General features: G+C 58.8%; 2 protein-coding genes across 2 annotated transcripts; both read right to left on the bottom strand.

The window, feature by feature from the left end:
* Window positions 1–3,158: 3,158 nt before the first annotated feature.
* Window positions 3,159–7,638, bottom strand: FUOM (fucose mutarotase). The gene is made up of 5 exons (XM_060089654.1): window positions 7,501–7,638; window positions 7,228–7,387; window positions 6,556–6,624; window positions 5,092–5,162; window positions 3,159–3,635 (listed from the first exon to the last, which is right to left on the bottom strand). The coding sequence occupies exons 1-5, from the start codon at window positions 7,636–7,638 to the stop codon at window positions 3,561–3,563; spliced, it is 513 nt and encodes a 170-aa protein (XP_059945637.1). The 3' UTR covers window positions 3,159–3,560.
* A 5,799-nt stretch (window positions 7,639–13,437) lies between these two features.
* On the bottom strand, window positions 13,438–21,724 carry ECHS1 (enoyl-CoA hydratase, short chain 1). The gene is made up of 8 exons (XM_060098349.1): window positions 21,588–21,724; window positions 20,213–20,410; window positions 19,610–19,737; window positions 18,675–18,774; window positions 17,328–17,432; window positions 16,740–16,859; window positions 15,549–15,616; window positions 13,438–14,575 (listed from the first exon to the last, which is right to left on the bottom strand). Exons 1-8 carry the CDS (start codon window positions 21,673–21,675, stop codon window positions 14,510–14,512), a joined length of 873 nt encoding a protein of 290 aa, XP_059954332.1. The 5' UTR covers window positions 21,676–21,724; the 3' UTR covers window positions 13,438–14,509.
* Window positions 21,725–22,051: the final 327 nt, after the last annotated feature.

Raw genomic sequence — 22,051 nt, 5'->3', positions numbered from 1 at the left:
TCTGTCCTGGGGACCCCATGTGCCCTAAAGCTCCTGTGTCACCCCACGAGTCCCAAGCCCCTGGAGGCCTCAAATGGCAGCCTCACCCCAAGATGCGCTGCTCAGAGGCATACATGCCTCCCGGCTTCGAGGCCCCACAGACAGAAGCTCTGTTGCCCCCAGTACCAACGAGGAGACCGAGGCCCCGGCGGTGACCTGCTCAGACCCGAGGTCGATGGTGGCCACGGCCCTGGGCAGCCCAGGGTGGTGTTTGTGGCCAAGTCTCTCTCCAGCCCTGCTGGAGCCAGGTCCCCAGTGGGCACTGTCTGCCCCGAGGGCACAGCCAGAGACCCACAGGAGCTGGGGACTTGGGGGTGAGCAGGAGACACTGGCAGAGGCCACAGGCCGGCTCAGCCCCCTGTGACCCCCGCCCCCAAACTCCCAGGTGCACTGCCACTGCTCACCCCTTCTACAGAGGGTGCTGAGCTTGGATCCCCTGCCTCTGCTCCCTGGTGTCACTAGGCAGTACTGCTTCTGCAGAGTGACTGCTGGTGGGTGAGGCATCCCGGCAGGGAATGAGACAACTGAGGTCCTTCCTGGGAGCCGCAGCCCTGGCTTCCCTGATGCAGTGGTCCTGCCGGGGACCCTGGACGCTGCACCTGTGTCTGGGGGCACAGGCTCTTGGCCAGGCGGTGCGCAGCGACCCTCATCCCCACACGCCTGAGCTGCCCTGAGCCACAGGGCAGCTGTGATCCACTGCACCTGTGGGACGTTCTTCCTCAGTGGACGGCTGGCAAGGGTGGTCTGTGCTCTTCTCTGAGTCTGAGCATTTGGTTGAACCCAAGACCCTTCTGGTGGGCACTGGGGCTCCCCAGCAAGAGCCTGGACTAAGTGAAAAGTACTGTCATACTGTGACTTATAATCAGAAATGTGCGTGCTCTTCATCCCTGATGCTGGCACAGAGCCCCTAAAGCCCTTAGAATTTCCTGAGTGATGGGCGTGTTAAAGTTGTCCTTTGCTGTGTGACTGAGGTGACTCTGGGAAGGTCCCTAAGGATGGGGCCGGTTGCAGGAAAGTGACCAGGAATAGAGATTTGGAACCTCCAGCCCCACGCCCAGACCTCAGGGAGGGGAGAGGGGCTGGGGGTCGGATCAATCGCCAGTGGCCAGTGACTGAATTAAATAGCCTGTGTATTAAAGGCTCCACAGAAACCCAGAAGGATGGGTCTGGAGAGCTTTGGGTTGGTGAGCACGTGTAGGTGCGGGGAGAGGGGTGCTGGAGAGGGCACGGAAGCCCCTCCCCATACCTCATCCGCCTGCTGGTCCTGAGTCCTATCCTTTTAGGATAAGCAGTTATCTAGGGAGTGAATGTTTCCCTGAGTTCTGTGAGCCGCCCTAGAAAACTGAGTCTGAGGAGGGGTCAAGGGAACCCTCCATCTACAGCCGGTCTGTCAGAAGCCTGGGTGCCCCCCTGGACTTGGGACTGGCATCTGGAGTGGGGGCATCATGGGGGGCAGTCCTGTGGGACTGAGCCCTGAAACTGCGGGATCTGACGTGTCCCCAGGCAGGGGGTGTCAGAACCAAGCGGACTGCAGGACGCCGGCTGGTGCCGAGGGGCTGCCTGGCGGTGGGGGAAGCCCCCTGCCCCTCCCCCCCCACACACAGTGGAATTGGTGACCAGAATCATTAAACGCCCTAGTGCCAAAATGGGCAAGAGATTGACCATTCATGTCACCGAAGAAAACAGAAGGCACATACACCCATGAGAAGATGTTCAATGCCATTAATGATCAGAGAACTCACCGCTACAGTCCCCTTAGAGCGGCTCACAGGAAAGACCGGCAGCCAGGATGAGGGCCAGGGGCTGGAATGCACATTCCCAGGGCTGGGGATGTAAACCAGCTCAGCTGCTTTGGAAACGGTTTGGGAGTTCCTTACAAAGTCACACATACACACGCCCTACGGCCGAGCCTTGACCAGAGGGTGTTTACTCCAGAAATGAAGGCTCGTGTCCACGCAGACTTGTGCGGCACGTTCACAGCAAGCTTATCTGCAATAGCCAAGAGCTGAAAGCAACCCGGTGCCCCCCAAGAGCTGCCTGGATGGAACACAGCAGCGCGTGCACAGCAGAATCCCGCTCTGCAGCAAAGTGGAATCATCGACACACACAGCACAGGCAAACACACACACCCCACCCCACCGTGAGCACGCAGAGGGCATGCACAGCCTTCCACTTACACAGAGTTCTGCAAAGTGCACACTGACCAGCAGGGAGGGGGGCAGACCAGCAGGGCAGAAGCGGGGGATGGAGGTGCTGGTCCAACACCCAAACGAATTTAACTGAATGCTTTAAACGTGAACAGCTTACTTACTGCGTGTCAATTCAACCTCAATAAAGCTGTTTCAAGAGAGGCCCGTGTGTGGCTGGAAGCGGCTGGCCGTGGGGTCAGGGGTCTGAGATTAGCCCCGGCAGTGGCGGGCCCAGAATGTGGTCCCTTCCCCAGGCTGAGCCCCAGACCTCCGCCCAGTGGACCTGTCTGCCTTCCAGGCCCACCAGCCTCTGGTCGTAACCATGGGAGCCTCCCCCGAGCCCTGGGGATCCCTGGTCATCCCAGCTCCCACGCCCACGTGCTGTGAGAAGGTCTGGAAGAGCAGGGAGAGCGCCCTCAGGGAGGGACAATGGCCGGTGGGAACCCCGCCCACCCAGGGAGACCCAGTTTGAGAATGTGCCGGGAAGCCGTCGCAACTTTGCAGGCCCCCTTTGCCTGGGCGCCTCGCGTCCTCCTGTCCTCTACCTGCCGCCCCGGCCCTCCCCAGACCCACTCGCGCTCATGTGTATTCAGCAGGTGCTCAACCACCAGAGCGAGGGAACACAGGCACGGGGCCCAGCGCCCCCCACCCCAGCTGACGGTGTGGTCAGCTCCAGACCAACCTCTGCCACCTGCCCTCCTGCCTCTGGGGCTGAAGGAACAGCCCCGGCCCCCTCTTCAAGGGCCACCTTAGTGACTGCAGCCAACTCAGAGCTGCCTGGGTATCTGATGTATCCACCTCCAGGCCCCCTGCCGTGTGCTGCATCACCCAGGCCCCCCACCCAGGCCCCCAGGCCCCTGCCCAGGCCCTCTGTGCGATCTCCCCACGCGAGGGTCTCGACCTGTGTGAACTCTCGTCCCAAACCCAAGGACTTGCCAAGTCAGGTGACCCAAACCCATCGGGAGGAGGGAGGCCTTACTTCCCACCTGAGGGTTCACGGAGAGTGGGTGGGGCCTGCCCTCCGGGGAGCCCACAGCCGCTGTTGTACTCAGCACCAAACAGGCCTTTGTGAGTGAAGATGGAGCTCCTGTTTAAACCTTTGGACTATTTGCTGGCAAGTCACTGCACTTTTCCATCATTTTCCTGAACTGGGATAACGCCAGCCCTGGTCAGCAGAGGCCCACCCAGGACACGCTGGGCCCCCGGAGCCCCTGGCTGGGTGAGCTTTGAGCGCTGCCGAGCAGGGCCAGGCCAGTTCATCTGCCGCTGGACACGCCTGCTGGTGGCGGCGTCGGGCTCAGGGTTCCAGATCCCTCTCTGGGCGGGTGGTCTTCAACAGGCCTGGAACAGGGCGTCGGGGGCCAGCACCCCTTCTCGAGGATGAGGCTTCCGTAGAGGGCCGCCCCCCTGCATAAGGAGCAGGCTGAGTGCCGAGCTGGGATGGAGAGGACTGGGGTGCCCAGAGCCCTGCGCTGCCACCCACCCTGTGCACTTGCAGCAAAGCCCTCGGCTCTGCCATTCCCCGTGGGGCATCTAGTACCCCCCAGGGGCAGGGGCTGAGCAGAGGGTGGGGAGGGCTCTGCAGCGGGAAGGGGTAGGGCCCCAGGCTTGGCCCAGACCCAGCAGGACCCAGTGGACCCAGTGGACCCAGCGGGTCCAGCCAGAGCTCACCCAGTTGTCACAACAGCAAAAGCCTTTCTGGGGCTTCCCTGGTGGCGCAGTGGTTGAGAGTCCGCCTGCCGATGCAGGGGACACGGGTTCGTGCCCCAGTCCGGGAAGATCCCACATGCCGCAGAGCAGCTGGGCCCGTGAGCCATGGCCGCTGAGCCTGCGCGTCCGGAGCCTGTGCTCCACAACGGGAGAGGCCACAACAGTGAGAGGCCCGTGTACCGCAAACAAAACAAAACAAAACAAAACAAAAGCTTTTCTGGTCCGCTCATAAAACTCAAATCTCTCTATTGTGGCCAGGGGCCTCTGGAAGGCAAGGGGGGACGGTTGAGGGCCCCAGGCCCAGTGGGGCATCAGCAGATTCTCCAGGCTGGGGTCCCCAGGACGCTGGGCTCCTGACCTGCGAGGGCTGGGCGGACAGGTGCACAGGGGGCTGTGGTGGCCACCTGCCTGGGGCCCTTGAATCGTCTGAGCTGCCCTGGGGGTTGGGGTGGGGCTGCTGTCCAGGACAAGAGCCCCAGGTCCTCTCTTCAGGAAGGTCCTGCCCAAGACCTGCTGGTGGGTGGTCCTGGGAGGACAGGCCCGGCCCCTTGAAGGGTGGGGGGGTGGTGACAGGCAGCATCAGGCCAGGCCTCTGACCACAGACAGGGGCCAGGGGGTCCCCGCTTTCCCCTGGCTCTGCTCAGACAGGCTGGGGTGGGTGAGGACCCCCAGGGAGAGATAGGTCAGGGTCCTGGAAGGGAGCGGGGAGGCCGGGGCAAGGGGTGGCCATACCCCCGGGTAGAAGCTCGCACAACCATGGTGCAGGGTTCGGGGGGGGCCTGTCTTTCACTTCTCTCGGGACTCCAAGGAGGCACAGAGGATCCCTGACCCCTTTCCTGGTGGGGATCTCAGGCTCACCGCACAGCCGGCCCTGGAGAGGATGGACTGGTAGCTTGTCTACACTGGGGTCTGCAGGCCCCTCTCCCTATTGCTGGGCACCAGCTCCATGACCACAGCCTGGAGACAGAGGGGGTCAGCTCTGTGGCCCACTGCTCCTGCCCTGGGTGCCTCCAGGACCCTTTGTTGGGTGACAGTTCAGGGCTCCTCTGATCAGGCTCAGGGGTCTTTGGGGACACGGGTCCTCCCCCCTACCCAAGGCAAGTGGCCCCCCGAGTTCTGGCAAAGGGTAAACTGAGGCGCAGAGCAGCCTTACCGGGCTCTCCACGTAGCTGTCCAGTGGTAGTAGCTGCAGCACAGCCTCCAGGTGCTGAGGGATGCCCAGGCCTGAGGGCAGAGTGCCGGCCTCAGACGCAGCCCTCTCCTGCCTGGCCACCTGCTGCCCGTGGGGTGACACTTATTGAGGTCACATTGGTGTCTCCCCGCCCTGGCCACGGTACCTGCCACTGTCTTGGCCCTGCCCATCCCCCTTCACTCTACCACACGGGTTGTTGGTGGTGACCCCCAAACACTCGTCCACCAGGAGGGGCACCTGGGCCACCTCCTTGAACCCAGAAGGCCCTGGAGATGACCTCCTTGTGACGAGGACAGTGGGGTCTGGAAGAAGGCCCCTCTGGCCCCAGGCTGCCCCCAGACCTGCCCCACTTGGCTCCAAGGGCCCCTGCTCTCCCGAAAGTTGGTTTCTGATTGTTAAACTAATGCGTGCTCATTGTACAAAACCAGGAAATGCAGAAGCCCACGAAGAAAAAGAACCGGCTGTAATCTTACCACGTAAAGGAAACCCTGCTACTGTGGGAGTGCATTTCCTTCTGCCTTTTTTCCCTCGTTTCAACAAGGTTAGACTTTTCTGCATATTGGACGCTGAATGCTAACTGCTTGTTTGCCAGGGTGTGTGTGTCACTTCTGGGGGCTGCACCGTGACTTACTTAGGCCTCCTTCTCTTCCACCATGTGGGCCTTTCCGTGGCCCACCCTGCGGAAAGGGAGGAGAGCACCTCGGGTTACGTGGCCCAAGGTGTAAACTGAGGCACAGCGGGCTCAGCTCCCTGAGCAGGGGCGGAAGCCTGGGCTGCCAGGTCGGGAGCGCCCTGTCCAGGGGGCTGCGTTTACCCCACATTTCACACCTCTGTGCCTTTAGTGGCCTGAACTCTGCAGGGAGAGTCGTGGTCCTGCCTCACAGCATTGCTGGGGGTGGAGGCATCCAGGCTCAGCCCAAGCCCAGCGCATGCCCCCCGTTACCCTCAGGACTGCTAACCCCTCTCTTACTGGTACCTCCTGGACCTGGCTCCAGGGCGCTCCCAGCCTCACCTCCCACTGGCCCCTGGGGGGATGAAAGGGTCTTAAGAGACGGAGTGTGCGGACACCTGGAACCTTTGAGGCCAGGTCACGAGTGGTGGGATTCTAGAGCAGAGTAAAGGCTGAACACCTGACCTGGGCCGGGAACCGCTGCTCAGCCAGCCGAGACGGTGCCAGGCCTTAGTTTCCCCATTTGTAAGAAGACACCAAGTGGTGTGTGAGATGGGGCAGGAGGCCCAGGCTCACTTCTGGGGGCTGGGGGCTGCAGGGAGAATCTTGAGGGTCCTGGCACTGAGATTTCCTGGGTCACTGGTGGGTTACTGAGGAATTGGTGGGGGTAGAAGCACAGCTGCAGCACCTGGACAGCCCAGGGGCCGGATGACAGTCCACCCTCCCCACCCCGGCCTGCAGAAGGTGGGGCTCACCGTAGGCAGGGATCTCCTCTGGGCCACACCTGCAGATGGAGGTGGTGGGGAAGTTCACGTCCTCAAGAACTGAACAGACAGCAGGGTTAGATATCCGCGGTGGGTCCGCGCAGCGAACCCTCCCACCGCGGGCTTGGCCGCAGACCCAGGGTCGCCGGTCAGATGCGTTAGGACGCGCCCACTGCCCCTCCCTTCCCGTCCGAGAGAAGGGAGGAGAGGGAGCATCAGGCGTCGGAGGAACTGCAGGTGTCGCCCGAACGCTGCCCGGAGTCCCGCCCAGCGTCCGGCCACGCAGCCCGGTCCAGGCTCACAGCCTCAATAAAAGAGAAACCGCTGCAAACGTCAAGGACAGCCCAGGCGCAGGCGGTGGTGGCCCCTTGGGGGCCGTGTGGGGTGAAGGCTGGAGTAGGAGCGGCACACAGGGCCTGAGGCGGGGCGTGGACTTGGCCGCCCGGGGCCCCGCACACCCGGGCTGGGGGAGGAACCGGATCTGCCGGACACAGCCCCTCTCGGACCAAGGGCCATCGTCCTCGTGACCGCCCAGTCAGGCCTCAGTTTCCTTGAGGGCGCGAGGGCGGTCAAAGCAGTGCTCCCACCCAGGACCAGGGGCCCCGCCCGACTTCTGTCCCCGGGGGGTGGATCTCCCAGAAGTTCTGCCCCCGCCGCCCTCACCGATCTCATCTCCGTGCCCCATCCGCGCCAGGGCGTAGAGCAGCTCGGGCGCGGCAGCGCGGGGACGCCCTTCAGCACCGCCCTGCTGGCTGGGCCTGAGAGGGCGGGGCGGCCACGAGGGACGGGGCCGGGGAGGGCGGGGCCGCGTGTGGGGCGGATCCTGGAGGGGAGAGGGGCCGGAGGGGGCGGGGGGCATATAGGGGCGGGGCCCGGCGGGAGATGGGCGTGGCTTGAAGGGAGGGTTCCCCCGGAGTGCGGAGGACTTGGTGTTGCGTGGGCCGCCTCGGGGCGGGGTCGACCCCAGCCCAGCCCAGCCCCGCCGGCGCCGTCTTTCGAGGCCTCCCTTTCCCGGCCGGGTCCAGGACCTCTCCAGCGCCCTCCGTGCAAGAAGGCCTCCTCTCCAGCCCCCATTCCACCCCCAGGCCTTGGGGACTCGTCCCCCAGCCCCTCCAGCCCGCAGGGTCCGTGGTGCCCTGGGGTGGGGAGGGCTGGGTGGCGGCACAGGGAGGACTTACTCCTTCACCCAACGCTGTTCACACTGGAAGGACCCTGAGGGCAGGTGGGTGCGACTTCTGGGCCAAGCGGGTGTGCTGCGAGCACCCCTGCGCTGTCTTCCAGCCTGCTGAGACCCCTCAGGTACCTGGCTAGGGTGCCGCACCCCTGCCCAGGGAAGCAGTGCTCTGACTCCCCGTAGGGGCCCCAGCGACCTGAGTTTCACAGGACCCCCCCATCCCCACCCCCACGCCCCCCAACACTAGGTGTATTAATTTTGGGGGGGAGGGATCACCTTCAGCTGGCCAGCTGAGGTGCATATAAAAGGAATGATTTCAAGGACCCCCATACATCTTGCATCTTCCCATACATAGGAAAGCACTAAATTCATTAACTTGAGATGTCTGGTTTTCTTTAATTAGCAGTAATATTTTGCTGTTCGGACTACCTGGTTTTTTGTTTTGTTTTGCTTGCAAAAACTCCTGTACATACTGGCTCCTCCCGTTACCCGAAAACTGGGTTCACCTCTCGGTGGGTGTCGAGCCGAAAGACACAGCCAAGCCAGCAAAGATCGGGAGAAGGAAGAATTTATCACAGCAAGTAAGGAGAACACCGAGGATCTTTCCCAAAGCAGTGTCTCCCCACCAGCAAAACTGGGGAATTTTTTTTTAAATTTTATTTTTATTTATTTTTGGCTGCGTTGGGTCTTCGTTGCTGCAGATGGGCTCTCTCCAGTTGCAGCGAGCGGGGGCCACTCCTCATTGCGGTGGCTTCTCGTTGCGGAGCACGGGCTCCAGAGCGCAGGCTCAGTAGTTGTGGCGCACAGGCTCAGTTGCTCCGCGGCATGTGGGACCTTCCCGGACCGGGGCACGAACCCCTGTCCCCTGCACCAGCAGGCAGACTCAGCCGCTGCGCCACCAGGGAAGCCCAAAACTGGGTTAGTTTTAAGCTAAGGGCATATGCATATTCAGGAAGGGGCTTGAGCAGAGAATTTAGCATAAAATTGGGGCAAAGGTCAGGTCGACAGCGTCAAGTCTTTGTTGATTTAAGTCAGGACGGTCAACATCACCATTCCACCCTCCACCTGGGTAGGGACCTTAGTTCCTGCACAACTCAAGGTATATTATTATGTTTATCCCTTGAGGAGGAACTAGGACTGTGCTTTTATCACTGCCTTTTCTCTGTCCCTGTGTTCCTGTTTAACATCACTGATTACTGAGACCTGTTCAAGGGCAAGCACCGGGGCCAGGCTTAGATCACAAAATGGCGTAGGCCAAAACGGGTTCTCATATGTTCAGAAAGCCATTCCTGGTTCTCTTTCTCCGGGGACCCCCCTGCCCTATCTGCTTACACTCCCTTACCTCTTCGGAACAGTCCCTGAGAGCTGAGAGGCTGTATCCTGAGCTTAAGTCCTCAGCAAGTCTGCCGAATAAAGCATAATTCTCCACTTTTAGGTTGTGCATTTATTTCAGTCGACAGGTATGATTGTGTTTTCCCAAAATGGCAGCACCGCCGCCATGTTGTATCTGACACACCACAGTGAGTGACGCGCCTCCTCTGAGGCGGGTTTGTCCCCTTCCTTGAACCAGGTGGACCTTTGTAACTGCCTCCAATAGAATGCTGCACATGCTGCTGCCTGGCTTCTGGGGGCAGGTCATAAAAGCCAGTATGGTGGGACTTCCCTGGTGGCACAGTGGTTAAGAATCCACCTGCCAATGCAGGGGACACGGGTTCGAGCCCCGGTCCAGGAAGATCCCACATGCCACGGAGCAACTAAGCCTGTGCGCCACAACTACTGAAGCCCGCACGCCTAGAGCCTGTGCTCCGCAACAAGAGAAGCCGCTGCAATGAGAAGCCCAGGCACCGCAATGAAGAGTAGCCCCCGCTCACCGCAACTAGAGAAAGCCCACGCACAGCAACGAAGACCCAACACAGCCACAAAAAAAAAAAAAAAAAAGGGCAGTATGGCTTCCTTTTGATTCTCTCTTCAGAACACTTGCCCTGGTGTTATAATCAAATGCAACCGATTTTCTCCCGAGGAGACAAAACCAGTTAGACAAGCACAATTTAATTTATTTTGCAGGACAAGAAAGGTCAACTTGACCTGGGACAGTTCTTGCTTATGCCTCTGAAAATCATAAGCAAAACTTAAACAGTTCCCCCAACTGGCATGAGGTAACCACTAGACAACTCTCTTTAAGAAAATTCAAATCTGTAACCAATCACTATAAAGAATCATTGCCCTCACACTATATACGCCACTTTGTAACAACATCCTCTGAGCCTCATCCCATGTTTTGGTTTGAGTACTCCTGGTTTGCAAACTGTCTTTCTGGTGTGCGCACAATACACTTTTACTAATCTCTACCTAAGTAACTTGTTGGTTTTATTTGTTTTTTGTGAACTTCTGCCACTGGGAATGCACACACGGTACTGGCAGGAAGCCGAGGGAATGAACGTGGTGAGCCCTCCTGTGGGCATTCAGCCCACAGCCCCAGCTCAGCCCAGTGATGCCGCATCAGCCACCAGGCCAGGGAGCGATTGCTCAGGCGGGGCTCCAGCTGAGGCCCCAGACTTTGTGGAGCAGAGACAAGCTGACCCATGGTGGCCTGTCTGGATTCCTGACCCATACAAACTGAGAAAGGAGAACTGATGATTGCTCCGGTATGCCACCGAGTTTAGGGATAATTTAATATGCAGCAGTAGCTGACTAATGCAGGTGGCTCCTGTGCCCTGCCGAGATGTCACCAAAAGCCCTGCTGACACTGCCCTTGGCCTTCAACCCTGTGTCTGCTCTCTCTCTACCCTGCTCCACACGTGCAGGCTTGAGTGCAGACCCCAGTGCAGATGCCCGTGCCTGCACCGGCCGGATCATACCTCCGCTTAAGAACCCCAAATCTAACTTCGCTGCCCAGCCTGCAGACGGGCTCTCACTCAGGCCAGCTGGTTCTCAGCCCTCCAGGCTCTGGCCCTCCTTACAGGGCTGCCCGGTATGCCTGCTGGCCACCCGAGTACTTACTGCTGTCTGTGCCACAGGAAACAGCCCAAGCCAGAGCCGGGACAGGCCAGGCTCTCTCCCCTCGGAGCCCGCCCCCTTCCACCTCATTCCCAAATGGACCCTCAGCCCTGCAGTGACACGCCCGGAGGCCTGGCAGCTCCTGCGGAAGTTCTGTACGTGGAAGATGGCAGAGAACCTGAAGTCAACAGACAACCCACGTCCACTGCCCGGCCCTGGGGAGCCTCGCTGGTCAAGGAAGCTGCCCGGGGAGGTGGTCAGCAGGGCCCACACTCAGGCCGCCCACAGTGGCCAATTCCACCCAGTGTGAGCAGTTTCTACTCCAAAACCTGAGTGGAGAGACTTGAAGTTAACATTCCCTGAAGCTTATCTTTTTAGTAGGAATATAAGAGGGAAAAGCCAATTTTATACGGATAGATGAGAATGAAAGGTCTCAGCTTCAGAAACAAATCAAAACCCCAAAACAATAGGGGGCCAGAGGTCAATTAACTCAAGAGGGAGTGGAGGGCTCTCTGGGGCTTGTGGTCCTTGAAGTTCTGCTGGGGTCTGTCTTTAACCCCGTCACCCACAGCAAAGCACACAGTCACACCACTGGACGGTCCCCAGTCTCCCCCAAGCCCGGGGCCACCACACAGCCTGAGAAGATCCTGTTCCCTGGGCCTGGGGGTGGGGCCCCGTCCCTGCCACGGTCTGGAACCCAAACGACCCTATGCGTGCAGACCTTTGAGACACACACACTCTCATGTGCGCGTTCCACGTCGGGCCCTTTCTCTGCTTCCGGCTGAGACACTGAGACAAGGGTACCTGCGAGTCTCAGACGGGCCCTCACAACTGGCCCGCCAGCACTCGGGTCTCCGTTGCTCGGAATCGGTTATGAAGGTCACCGCCCAACGCATGTGAAAGATTACACTAATGCACGGACTTGATCCCAACTTGAAGGTTTCCTCCTGCACATACCTCTACTTGTTCATTCTAGATGGTATGTCACTAGTACAAACCCCGGTTACACAGCTTTAATAAATGGGGTTCCCACCTCTACTGCCATGAAGACTGCCTGGCTGGGCCCGGCCTTCCTGACCCCAGGGGAGAGCCTGATCTCATGGTCCCCTTGTACCTACTCCCTTGCCCACCGTTCATGGGCGACTCCATCAGAACTCAGTGTCTGCTGTCTGGGGAGGGTCTTGTCCCGTAACAGAACCACTGCGCCCTTCTCAAACTCCCAACCACGGTACACACTGCAGAATGACAGGGCCTGGGAGGAGACTGCAGAGCTAATCCCCCCGGGCAGACGGTCAGCAGAGCAATTCTTTTTGGGCCCCCGCCCCCAGATGTGCAAATATGACCAGAGCACAAGGGCGAGTCATCGAAGGCGCTGGGCGGCCAGAGCTCCACCGGCCATCTCAGCTCTTCCTCAGATGCAGGTGGGTCTCTCTTGGGTGTTCAGCGTGGGTCCTGGGTGGGGGGAGGGTACACACTCTGGGCCCAGCCCTGCCCAAGGCCATGACTGCAATCCCACATGCAGAAACCTCTGCTGGGCAGGCTGGTCAACAGGCTGCCTGCCCACGACTGGCTGCAGGACAAGGTGGAGGAAACGCCTGTACCAGGTGCTCAGGTCTTCGCTGGGTGGCGGCTCCTGGAAGAGGGCTCTGAGGCCCGATTCCCAGGACAGGCAGGTGCACGTCTCACCATGGAGCACTTGCTTAGGCAGAGCTCTGCCCTGGGCTCTGAGTGGCACCCATCATGCCGACAGCTGAGCCTCTCTCTGCAGAGCAAGACTGATGGGGTGGGGGTGGGGGCACAACGAAGTCAGCAGAGCTCACCGCTCACCTGGCCGTCTGTTCACCTGCAGCTGCGTTGCCATGGGCACCACACCAGGAGCCAGGGGGATGCTCACGGTGCCAGCGTCTGCTCCCAGAGGTGCAGCTGTTCTGGCCTCACCTTGGAGGGTCTGAGGACATTCTGAGGCTGGGGGGCCCTGACCCAGGCCAGCAACTGCCCTCTTCACCTGTGCAGCCCTCCCAGGCAGCAGGAGGACAAGGGCCTTCATCCCGTGCTCCAGGACTCATACGACTCTCCCCCTGGACACCTGCTCGAGAATCTAGTGTAAAATGGAGGGTTTCGAGTTCCAAGCTGGCCTGTGACCTGAGGATTAAACAGCAGACGTTTGGTCGGGGCAGAGGTGTTTCCCAGTACCTCGGTCACTCATTCACCCAGGGTCCTGCAAGGTGCCTGACACTGCACGGTGACCCGGGGGACGCAGCTGGCCCTCCCGGGGACGAGGCCACCAGAGGAACCTTGGTGTGTAAACTCTACGTCCTCCCACAGCAAAGGGCACTAATCCTGTGCCAGGTCTGGGAACACGCATTTTAAACCGACGCCCCAGGGATTCCGACACAAGCAGTCCTCACACCAATCTGGGAGCCTCGGCCCCCAGCAGCCCAGCCCCACAGTGCAGCCCTTCCCTTCCAGACGCACTTGAGCTGAAATGCAAGGATTTGTGCAGCGAACGTTCGCTGCACCGTCGCCACGACGGCTCTGAAACAAGAACCTGGACATGATCTAAACATCCAACACCACGTGAATAAACAGATTACAACGTACACACGTCATGAAGTATTTCAGGGCCGCTGAAAAGAACACTCGTAGGAACAGTATTCAGCCATGAAACGAAACGAAATGAAACTGTTAGTGCCACAACCTGATGGACCTTGGAAATAGTATATTAAATCCAGTGACAGAAAGAAAGTGGAACAGAGGTCCCCAGGGCCGGGGGCTGGAGTAGGGAGCTAGTGTTGAAGGCGTAAGGCTTCTGTCTGGGGAGATGAAACAGTCTGGAGATGAAGAACACTGTGAATACACTGAAGGCTGCTAAAATGTGCATTTAAAAATGGGTAAAATGGGGCCTCCCTGGTGGCGCAGTGGTTGAGAGTCCGCCTGCCGATGCAGGGGATACGGGTTCGTGCCCCGGTCTGGGAGGATCCCATATGCCGCGGAGCGGCTGGGCCCGTGAGCCATGGCCGCTGGGCCTGCGCATCCGGAGCCTGTGCTCCGCAACGGGAGAGGCCACAACAGTGAGAGGCCCGCATACCGCAAAAAAAGAAAAAAAAAAAAAAAAAAAAGGGTAAAATGAAAAAAAATGCTAGTCACACAAAATAGGGTGCATTTGTGTGACAGAAGCAGAAGGTGATCAGTGCACCTTGCAGAAACGTGTACATGGAGAACCATTTTTGTGCAAAGAAAATGGAATTTCACACCAGAGCGTGTGTTCACGCACGTGGGCACAGAAAGACATCCTGAAAGCCACAAACCTGTGAACAGTGCTTACCCTCGGGGTGGGATGTGGGTGCCTTATTTTAAGAACCTTGTTCTGTTTGAATGTTGTTACTGAGAATGACAAACAAAAGTTTTAAAAAAGTGACAGAACATTCAAATCTAGCGATAACTAAAAGAAAGGCATAATGTGACCTGAAGTTTGTCATTTAGTCAAGAGCAAGTCTCTTCAAAGGCCCAGCAGTGAGGCCATCCCTCTGAGCGGCCACGTCCACCAGCTGCAAACGACACCGCGACCAAGCTGGGGGTCCTCACGAGAGCCGGGTGAAGGCCACCTGCTGCTCGGTGGGGCGAGAGCCCACACAGCCCCCAGGGCCCCTCACAGCTGGAGAGAAGCTGGCGTGTCACTGACACTGCGTTTGATAGAGAAGGATTTATTTGCTTCTGAAGCTGACAGGCCGTGTCTCTCCTCCTCAGCTCGAGGGGCTGAGGCAGCCACAGCTCCTACTGGTCTCTGAACTTGGCCTTTCTCTTCTCCACAAACGCGGACATCCCTTCTTTCCGGTCTTCCTGGTGAGAGAAGGGGAAAGGCAGAGGTGCACGGGCACTCTGCATGGAGTCCAGGTGCGCGGCGCTGCCTGTGTCAGGGCTGCTCGCTGCCTTCGGCCGTCCACTCACCGGGTTCTGTGGCGCGATCGCCTCAAAAACTGGGAATGATCCCAATTCCCAGGGGTGGCCTGGGAATGGGTATTTTTCCCTTAAACGCCCCCGCCCCACCTTTGTGATGGTCATTCAGGAACCACTAACCTATGAGTCGAATAAACTCCCATCTACAGAGAACCTCAGATGCATGTACTGGGGTCATTCACCAAATCATGACCTGGATTCAGTTGTGCTCTAGGTCAGGTGGTGTCCTGAGGGTCAGGAAGCAGGACACGAAAATCCAAGCTCTACCTCTGCATACCTTCCTCTGTGTGCACACATGCACACATACATGCAATCACACACATGTGCACACACGCACCTGCACTTCCTCAAGAGCTAAAGCCATTTTTAATCTTTCTTTTATAAAATACCTAGATGTGACTTTCTGATAATAAAAGATCAGTTTTAATAACTATTAAGAGAATGATTTCCTTTGAGTTACTGGCAGATATCCTAGAAAATAATGCTCCAAGGCTTCCGATTACAGTATTATAATACATTCGAGCCCCATTCCAAGTAACTGGAACAATCTAGGAAAATCATGAGTAAATGGATTGCATTTTAAATACAGGAGTTGCTGTTTAAGGGTGCAATTTGTAAGATCTTTTGTAATAGGAAATAACCCTGTGTAAGTTTCTATACTTTTGAACTTCCACAAACTGTACTTATTTGAAAAAAATCAATGCTCAGTGATAGAACACATGTGATCCAGCTACAGGGGAAGCTAAGAGTTCTGACCAAAGAGAAATGGTATTTAGTGATAAAGCCTATAAGGAAATGCCAGGAACGTCTATGGCTGGACCGTGTGTGATTCTCCACGTGAACGAGGCTTACTTACGGTAGCAAAAGTTGAATAGAAGAGTTTCTTCTCCAACTTAATGCCCTCTGTTAATGTCATTTCAAAAGCTGAAAAAGAAAACCCTGAAGTTAGGAACTGAGATGCCAGATGTGGGAACGCAGAACGTTTTTGTGGAGGCAGGAAACACCCTCGGGGACTGATGTGGACTTTGACTTCACCAACGACGTTTCAAGTACAGCCTCCCTGCTCAAATGCACCACCCCAGCTGAGACGTCCAGTGAATACTGCTCCCGGCCTCCCAGTGTCCTGCACGGGGACCTGGATCGAAGGTGGGACGGCAAACTGTCCAGTCACGAGAGGGCTGAGGAAGCCCATGACACTGAACTCAAAAAGCACGACAAGTAATTAAGGACAACACCCAGAAAACAGAACTCTGTGCAGAACAGAGTGAGTTCCAGGCCATCTTTGCAGTGGAGGTGATGCAGGTGCGAGGCTCGCAGAAGCATTTCCTTGGCGGCACCTGTAGCTGGGTCCCCGCGGCCAGCGCCCAGCCAAGGTGACAGGTGCCTTGGGCCTTGTGGCATGTCCCCTCCTTTGCTGCATGCTCCACACGCTCGTGCCTGTGTGAACGCTCTGGCCGGGGGCCAGGGAGGCCGGTGAGCAGAGACGGGGGGCAGAGCGGCTCGCCGCGGGCACACACGGCTGTCCCAGCTCACCGTCCTCTTGACAGGCGACATGGAGCAAAGGGACAGCCTCACTCCAACGGTGAGAACAAATCGCCATGTTAACACTCAAGCAATTCCGAGGAGGGGCGGTCAGAGCTGCTCTGCCAGCAGAGAGAGGACGCCCAGTCCACAGCGGCAGCCGGGAGCATGCTCTCTGCCCCCAGCTCATCCCCGACAGATGGGCGGAGCTGCCGGCCGAGAGGAGCCTCTTCCTCCCAGGTTCCCCAGGTGACCCTTCCGGGGCTTCCCCTGCACGCCAGCGCCAGCCCCCTGCCGCCTGTCCCCTAGGCTGGCCCTGTTCTCGGGTCCCGCTTCCAAGGGGAGCTCAGGCCATTTCAACAGAATTTGTGAGCGAGCAACTAGAAACCAGAACTCTACGAAGAGCCAAAATCGAAATACCAAGAACCCTAACAGTTTTTGTCCAGACCGGTTAAGATGCATAATTCTGACCCCAAATTGTCAAGCCTCACAACTACTGTGCGGCCTTCTCCACTCTCCTCCCTACCTGCATTCACTGATTCTTTGGCCATCGCTGTTACAATTTTAGAGTTGCTGGCAATTTTTTCTGCACACTTTATGGCTTCTTCCACCAGTGTCTCAACAGGAAAAATTTTGCTTACAAGACCTAAAACACAAAAAGGTAAACAACACGTGGAAGCAGCTGGTTCTCTTTCTCTAAGCCACAGCACAGGCCTCTGGGTGCCGACAAGGCAGCAGGGACACAGGAAAGGGTCCACGGTGTCCCCTGGTGGGGCTGCCACCCTTGGCTGCTGCAGTCACTGGGCTCTTACAGTCACAAGTCACTGAGGGTCCAGGAGAGGGCATGCCTGAGGAGGGTCTCGGAGACCCTGTTGCTGATGTTGGCCCTGGGAAGCGGGGCGGTTTCACTATTGCTCTTTAGCCTGCATGCATGTCTCAGTTACTCCTTTGAGCATGTGGTATTTCAAATAAAAAAACAAAGGCAGTGAGTCTCCCGGGCTCCCAGGACACGGGAAAGCTCTGTGCTGATCACCGGTGGGAGCCCCTGGACGCAGCCCTCCCCCTCCACCCAGCTTCCTGAGGGGGCAGCTCCACGGGAGGCTGTGGCCCATACCTGCTTGCTTGGCATCCTGGGCCGAGATCCGGTCACCAGTGAGGACCATCTCCATGGCCAGTGACTTTCCGACGGCACGGGTTAGTCTCTGGGTGCCCCCTGCACCTGCAGGGCAGAGGGCTGCTAGGCACGGATGGCTCTGCCGCCAGGATGCACAGACGTGCTGTCCCCAAGTGCCCCAGGGCTGAAGATGGGCCCCTTGGGTGGGGTGGGTGGGCAGAACCCAGGCGTCCAGCAGGTGGGAAAGCCGGGGGAGGCTCCTTTCCACACTCGGGTCCCCCCGCCTGGTGCCCTGGGTTCCCTGCACCAGTACCTCTCAAGCAGAAGTCAGACGACGGACAGACACAAGGAGCTCGCAGCCCAGGGCCCCAGACCCTGACCCGACCCAACCCGGAGGGCAGCTGCGGGGCAGCCTCTGAGCGCGGCTCGCTCTACTCCAGGTGCGGGACGACGCGAGGGCGCCCGCCTCCCAGGGCTCCCAACATGCTCCTCTCTTCCGGGTTCCGCCTCCCCGGGTCCCGCTCCCCGCCCCCTCCTGCTCACTCCACGGCCTCTAGCCGCAAAGAGAGTGGTCTGCCCAGTCATCCGCCCACGGTGAACCCCAGGGCTGCCAGACCGAGCCAAGGGGCCACCTGAGGGGGGCACCCACAGTCCAGCAGGCTTGGACACTGCCTCAACGCAGTGGAGCCCTCAGGCACTGGGATGGGAAGGCCCTGGTGGTCACCTCAGCTGACCCCAGACACCCTCTCCTGACCCCACGGCTGCTCCCTGCCCAGCCCAGCTGGCTCGGGAGAGGCCCTGGGCTCCACGCTCTACACTCAGGGCAGAGACCCTGTGGAGACACAGCCCGGAGTCCTCGTCAGGTGGACCGAGGGGCAGAGGTGTCACTGTTGGCCCACTGTTCCTGTCGCCCTGCCCACAGGGGATCTGATTCCCTGCTCTGAACCTGGGTGAGGCCATGGGACTCGCTCTGGCCACCGAAACATGAGCTCACAGTGTTGGCCCGTGGTCACCGTGTTCTTTTCTCTGAGCTGCTGACCAATAAAGATCCAGCGCAGATGTGGCTCATGAGCAAGACTCACTGCGGTGAGAATCCACCGTGTGGCCAGCCTTTCCTATTCGTGTCGGACAAGGGACCCGGCCACTCCAGAGGAGCCGGCACAGCTCCGAGGCCCCCAAGCCACTCGCAGCGCTGCTGTGCCCACGTGACCTTAGTGTGCAGACAGGCAGCCACCGTCCAGGCTCACGTGACAGCCCCACGTACTTTTGTCTGACACTGGAACAGCCCAGATGCCCCCGAGACGTGGGCAGATTGCGGACGATGCCAAAGCTACCATCAGTCCTTACCTGGGATGGTTCCTATTAGGATCTCTGGCTGCCCAAACTGGGCTTTCTCTCCAGCATAAATGATGTCACACATCATAGCAAGTTCACAGCCACCACCAAGCTGCAAAACAACACGAGGTACCACGGAGGAACCCAGTCAAAAATCACTCTGTTTGCTTACTTGAATTTTCTATTGAAGTGAAACACAGTCTAGGGTACAGCAAAGATTAACAGAGATGCAAAGTTAGTTAACTGTTCCCACAAATTACCTACACAGTTGATGCCAGCAAACTTTCTGTAAAGGGCCAGACAGCAAATGCCTGTGGCTTTGCAGGTCCTACAGTGTCTCTCGTGGCCACTCCACTCTCTGCCGTGGGGGCTCGAAGGCAGCCAGGAGGGGGAGAACCGACGGCCATAACCTCTGCCCGCTGACCCGCTGACCCTAAGGGAGCTTTACTAAGGAATCGTGAGTTCAAACACCCTCCTGGCTTCTCTACAGGCCACAACCAGTCCCAGAGCCTCTGAGCTGTCCAGGAGCCTATAGGAGACCCCGATGGACCAAACAGGGCAGGCAGAACTTTCAACAGTAGTGAAAGAGGTTAGTTTACAGGGCAGTGTAGGTTGGAAAGTCATCAAAACTGCACAGAGAGCCAACACGTGTGCCCTTAACCTTGCAGTGGGGGAAGAGCACCCCCGGGGAACCTCAGGACTGGGGGGACGTTACTAACAAAGGAATCTGAAGCCCAACAGCTGAATCTCCACTAACACAGCAGATGCTGAAGCACCTCCTCCCTTTGCAGTTCTTGGCTCTTCAGGATCACTGCTCAGAAAAGGCCTGCGAGCCTAGGACCGAGACTCAAGTCTCCCCCAAATAAAAACCAGTTCTACTGCACACACACAAGTACAATTCCTTCAGGTGTTCTGAGCGCAAGGAGGTGGCATGGGCGGGCACTCACGGCGTAGCCATTGACAGCAGCTATGACCGGCTTCTTGACCCGAGAGAGTAGGTCCCAGTGGCTCAGGAACTTGTTGGAGTAGCAGCCCTGGAACGTTAGATTCTGCATTTCCTTGATGTCGGCTCCAGCTGTGGTGGAAATGAGGTCCCGGTTACCAGAGCAGAGACCCCACACCAACAGGTAGCTACTGAGTGTGCCCCGCCAGCAGGCACCGAGGGTTGCAGGGGATGGCCACGTGGACACACAGCTGGGCAGGGGGAGACAGTGCAATACGCTGTGATACGAGCTGATGGAGGTGATGCAGAGGGATGTGGACGGGAAACAGAGCGGAGGGGGACTCGGAAGAGGCGGGGCTCACTCACTAGTCACTCGCACCCGAGACGTGACTGCCCCTGAACACACTGGTTGTGCTGGCGGAGCACACTCAACGTTAAACGTCAGAGGGGCCCCTCCAAGCAGCCTGGGGTTTGGTCCGCTTTACGTAAATAAACCCCCGAGTCGCAGAACCTTCCTGATGCATTCACGGAGGTGTAAGGCTGCCTGCCTCATGCCACGGGTGCGACCGCACACCAGGGCAGCCTGCCACCACACTGCCCGCCTCACCTGCAAATGCCTTCTCCCCGCCCGTGAGGACGATGGCCCCCACAGCCGGGTCCTCCTCGAAGGCCTGCAGCGCCTGGTTGAGCTCCATGATCAGGCCATCGCAGAGCGCGTTGAGTGCCTTGGGGCGGTTCAGCTGGACCAACCCCACGTTGCTGTTCTTCCCCTTCTTGGCTGTGATGATGTATTCAGAGGCTGCGCCTGGGGGGAGAGGGGAAAAGGGGATGTCCACTCACGGAGACACCAAACTGGGGGGATGCACCCGTCAGTGGACAGAGTGACCCTGACAGGACCCCTGAGGGCCCCTGCTCAGTCCCTGGTGGCTGCATCATGCAGCTTGCGGCAGCATGGGTGGCTTTTACAGTGCTCTCTGCTTTCACGGATGTTGGAACACTTCCTTAAGTTAAAAAAACCCCAGCAATGAAGAGCAGCCTTCCTTCTCCTGAATGCCTTGGTCGGCGCTTCCCAGGACACGCACTAGAGACAGCCTGGGATCCTGTAGAAACAAGGAATGAGGAGACGCCTTCTTTAAACAAATGCCAACTAGGTGAGGGCAATTAAGCTGCAAACAGAACAGAGTTCCAGCCCTGCTGGGTGGACAGTCTGGTGGGAGGCACACAGGCAAAGGGCAAGTGCCAGGGCATGGGCGGGGGCAGCCCGCTCAGAGCTGGGGCCAGCAATGACCTGGAGAAGAAGGTTAGCCAAGGTGGTGGCTTCCTTGAATGGGGAATCAGGGATCGCGGTACCTATCCCATGCGCTTGTGGGACGTGACTGAAATCACACGTGTAAAGGCAGCATGCCTGTCACATACAAGACCAGGAATGGTAGCTGGGTACAGGCCAGGATGTAGAAGCGGGTGGTCAAAGAGAACTCAGGTAAAACCCACACGACTTGGTAGCTAGGTCAAGTGGACACACAGGTGAAGGCAGAGGCCGCAGAGATTCTTTTCCAGCGACATCAACATGGCCAAGAGTTCCTGCGAAATGCGGGTGGGGGGGTGGGGGGGTGGCGAGTGCGCTCAGGAGAGAGGAGGAGGGGCGCCCGGCTGGCGGGGGTGGGGCAGAACCTGAAGGACACACCCGGGGAGAAGCAGTGGACATGGGGAGGCCTGGGCAGGAGGCACTGCAGGACAGCACGTGCGACCCTTTCCAATTGCAGAGGCGCTAACCGCACGTTCTCTTAAAGTCTGAGGACTTTCACACCGAACGCTGAAATGGCCAGAGGTCTTGGCACTCCGTCCCGAGTCCTCGGAGTTGAGACGCTAGTGACCCCAGGGCTCCGCGAGCTCAGGCAGCAGGTACTGGGAGGGGTCCGGCCCTGCGATGAGGGCCCGGAGGACTCCCACCGCGGGCCCGCACCCCTCGGCCCCGCACTCACTCGAGGCGAAGGAGCGCGGCGCGGGGCAGCCGGGCCAAGTGCACAGCAGGGCGCGGACGCTGGACTGCAGGGCCCGCAAGGCGGCCATAGCTCTTGCGTGACGACAGGTCGCTCCGGCCGCCCGCCCCGCGGAGCCGCCCCCCGGCCGCGCCAGTCAGGGCCCGCCCCGCCCACGGGCCAGCATCGCGAGATCTCGCAGGTCTCGCGAGATCAGCCGGGCGGCGGAAGTGGCCGGGGCGATGGGCCTGAGGTTTAGGAGAAGGTCAGGGGGCGGGGACAGGGGGCGCGGGGAGGGGCACCGGCGTCCAGGAGGAGGGGCCGGGGCGGGGACGAAGGGTGGAGGTTCAGATTCAGGTCCGTCCCCCGGTCCGCGCCGCCTTTGGCGGACCCCAAGCCGTAGGAAGTATCCCTGAAGACCTGAGAGCAGACCCTCCGGGCCGGCCGAGCCGTGGGGGTGGAAACAC

The sequence above is a fragment of the Mesoplodon densirostris genome, chromosome 1 (assembly GCF_025265405.1).
Source record: "Mesoplodon densirostris isolate mMesDen1 chromosome 1, mMesDen1 primary haplotype, whole genome shotgun sequence".
NCBI lineage: Eukaryota > Metazoa > Chordata > Mammalia > Artiodactyla > Ziphiidae > Mesoplodon > Mesoplodon densirostris.
Note: the sequence above shows the minus strand (reverse complement) of the source record. Positions and strands in the feature narration are given on the sequence as shown.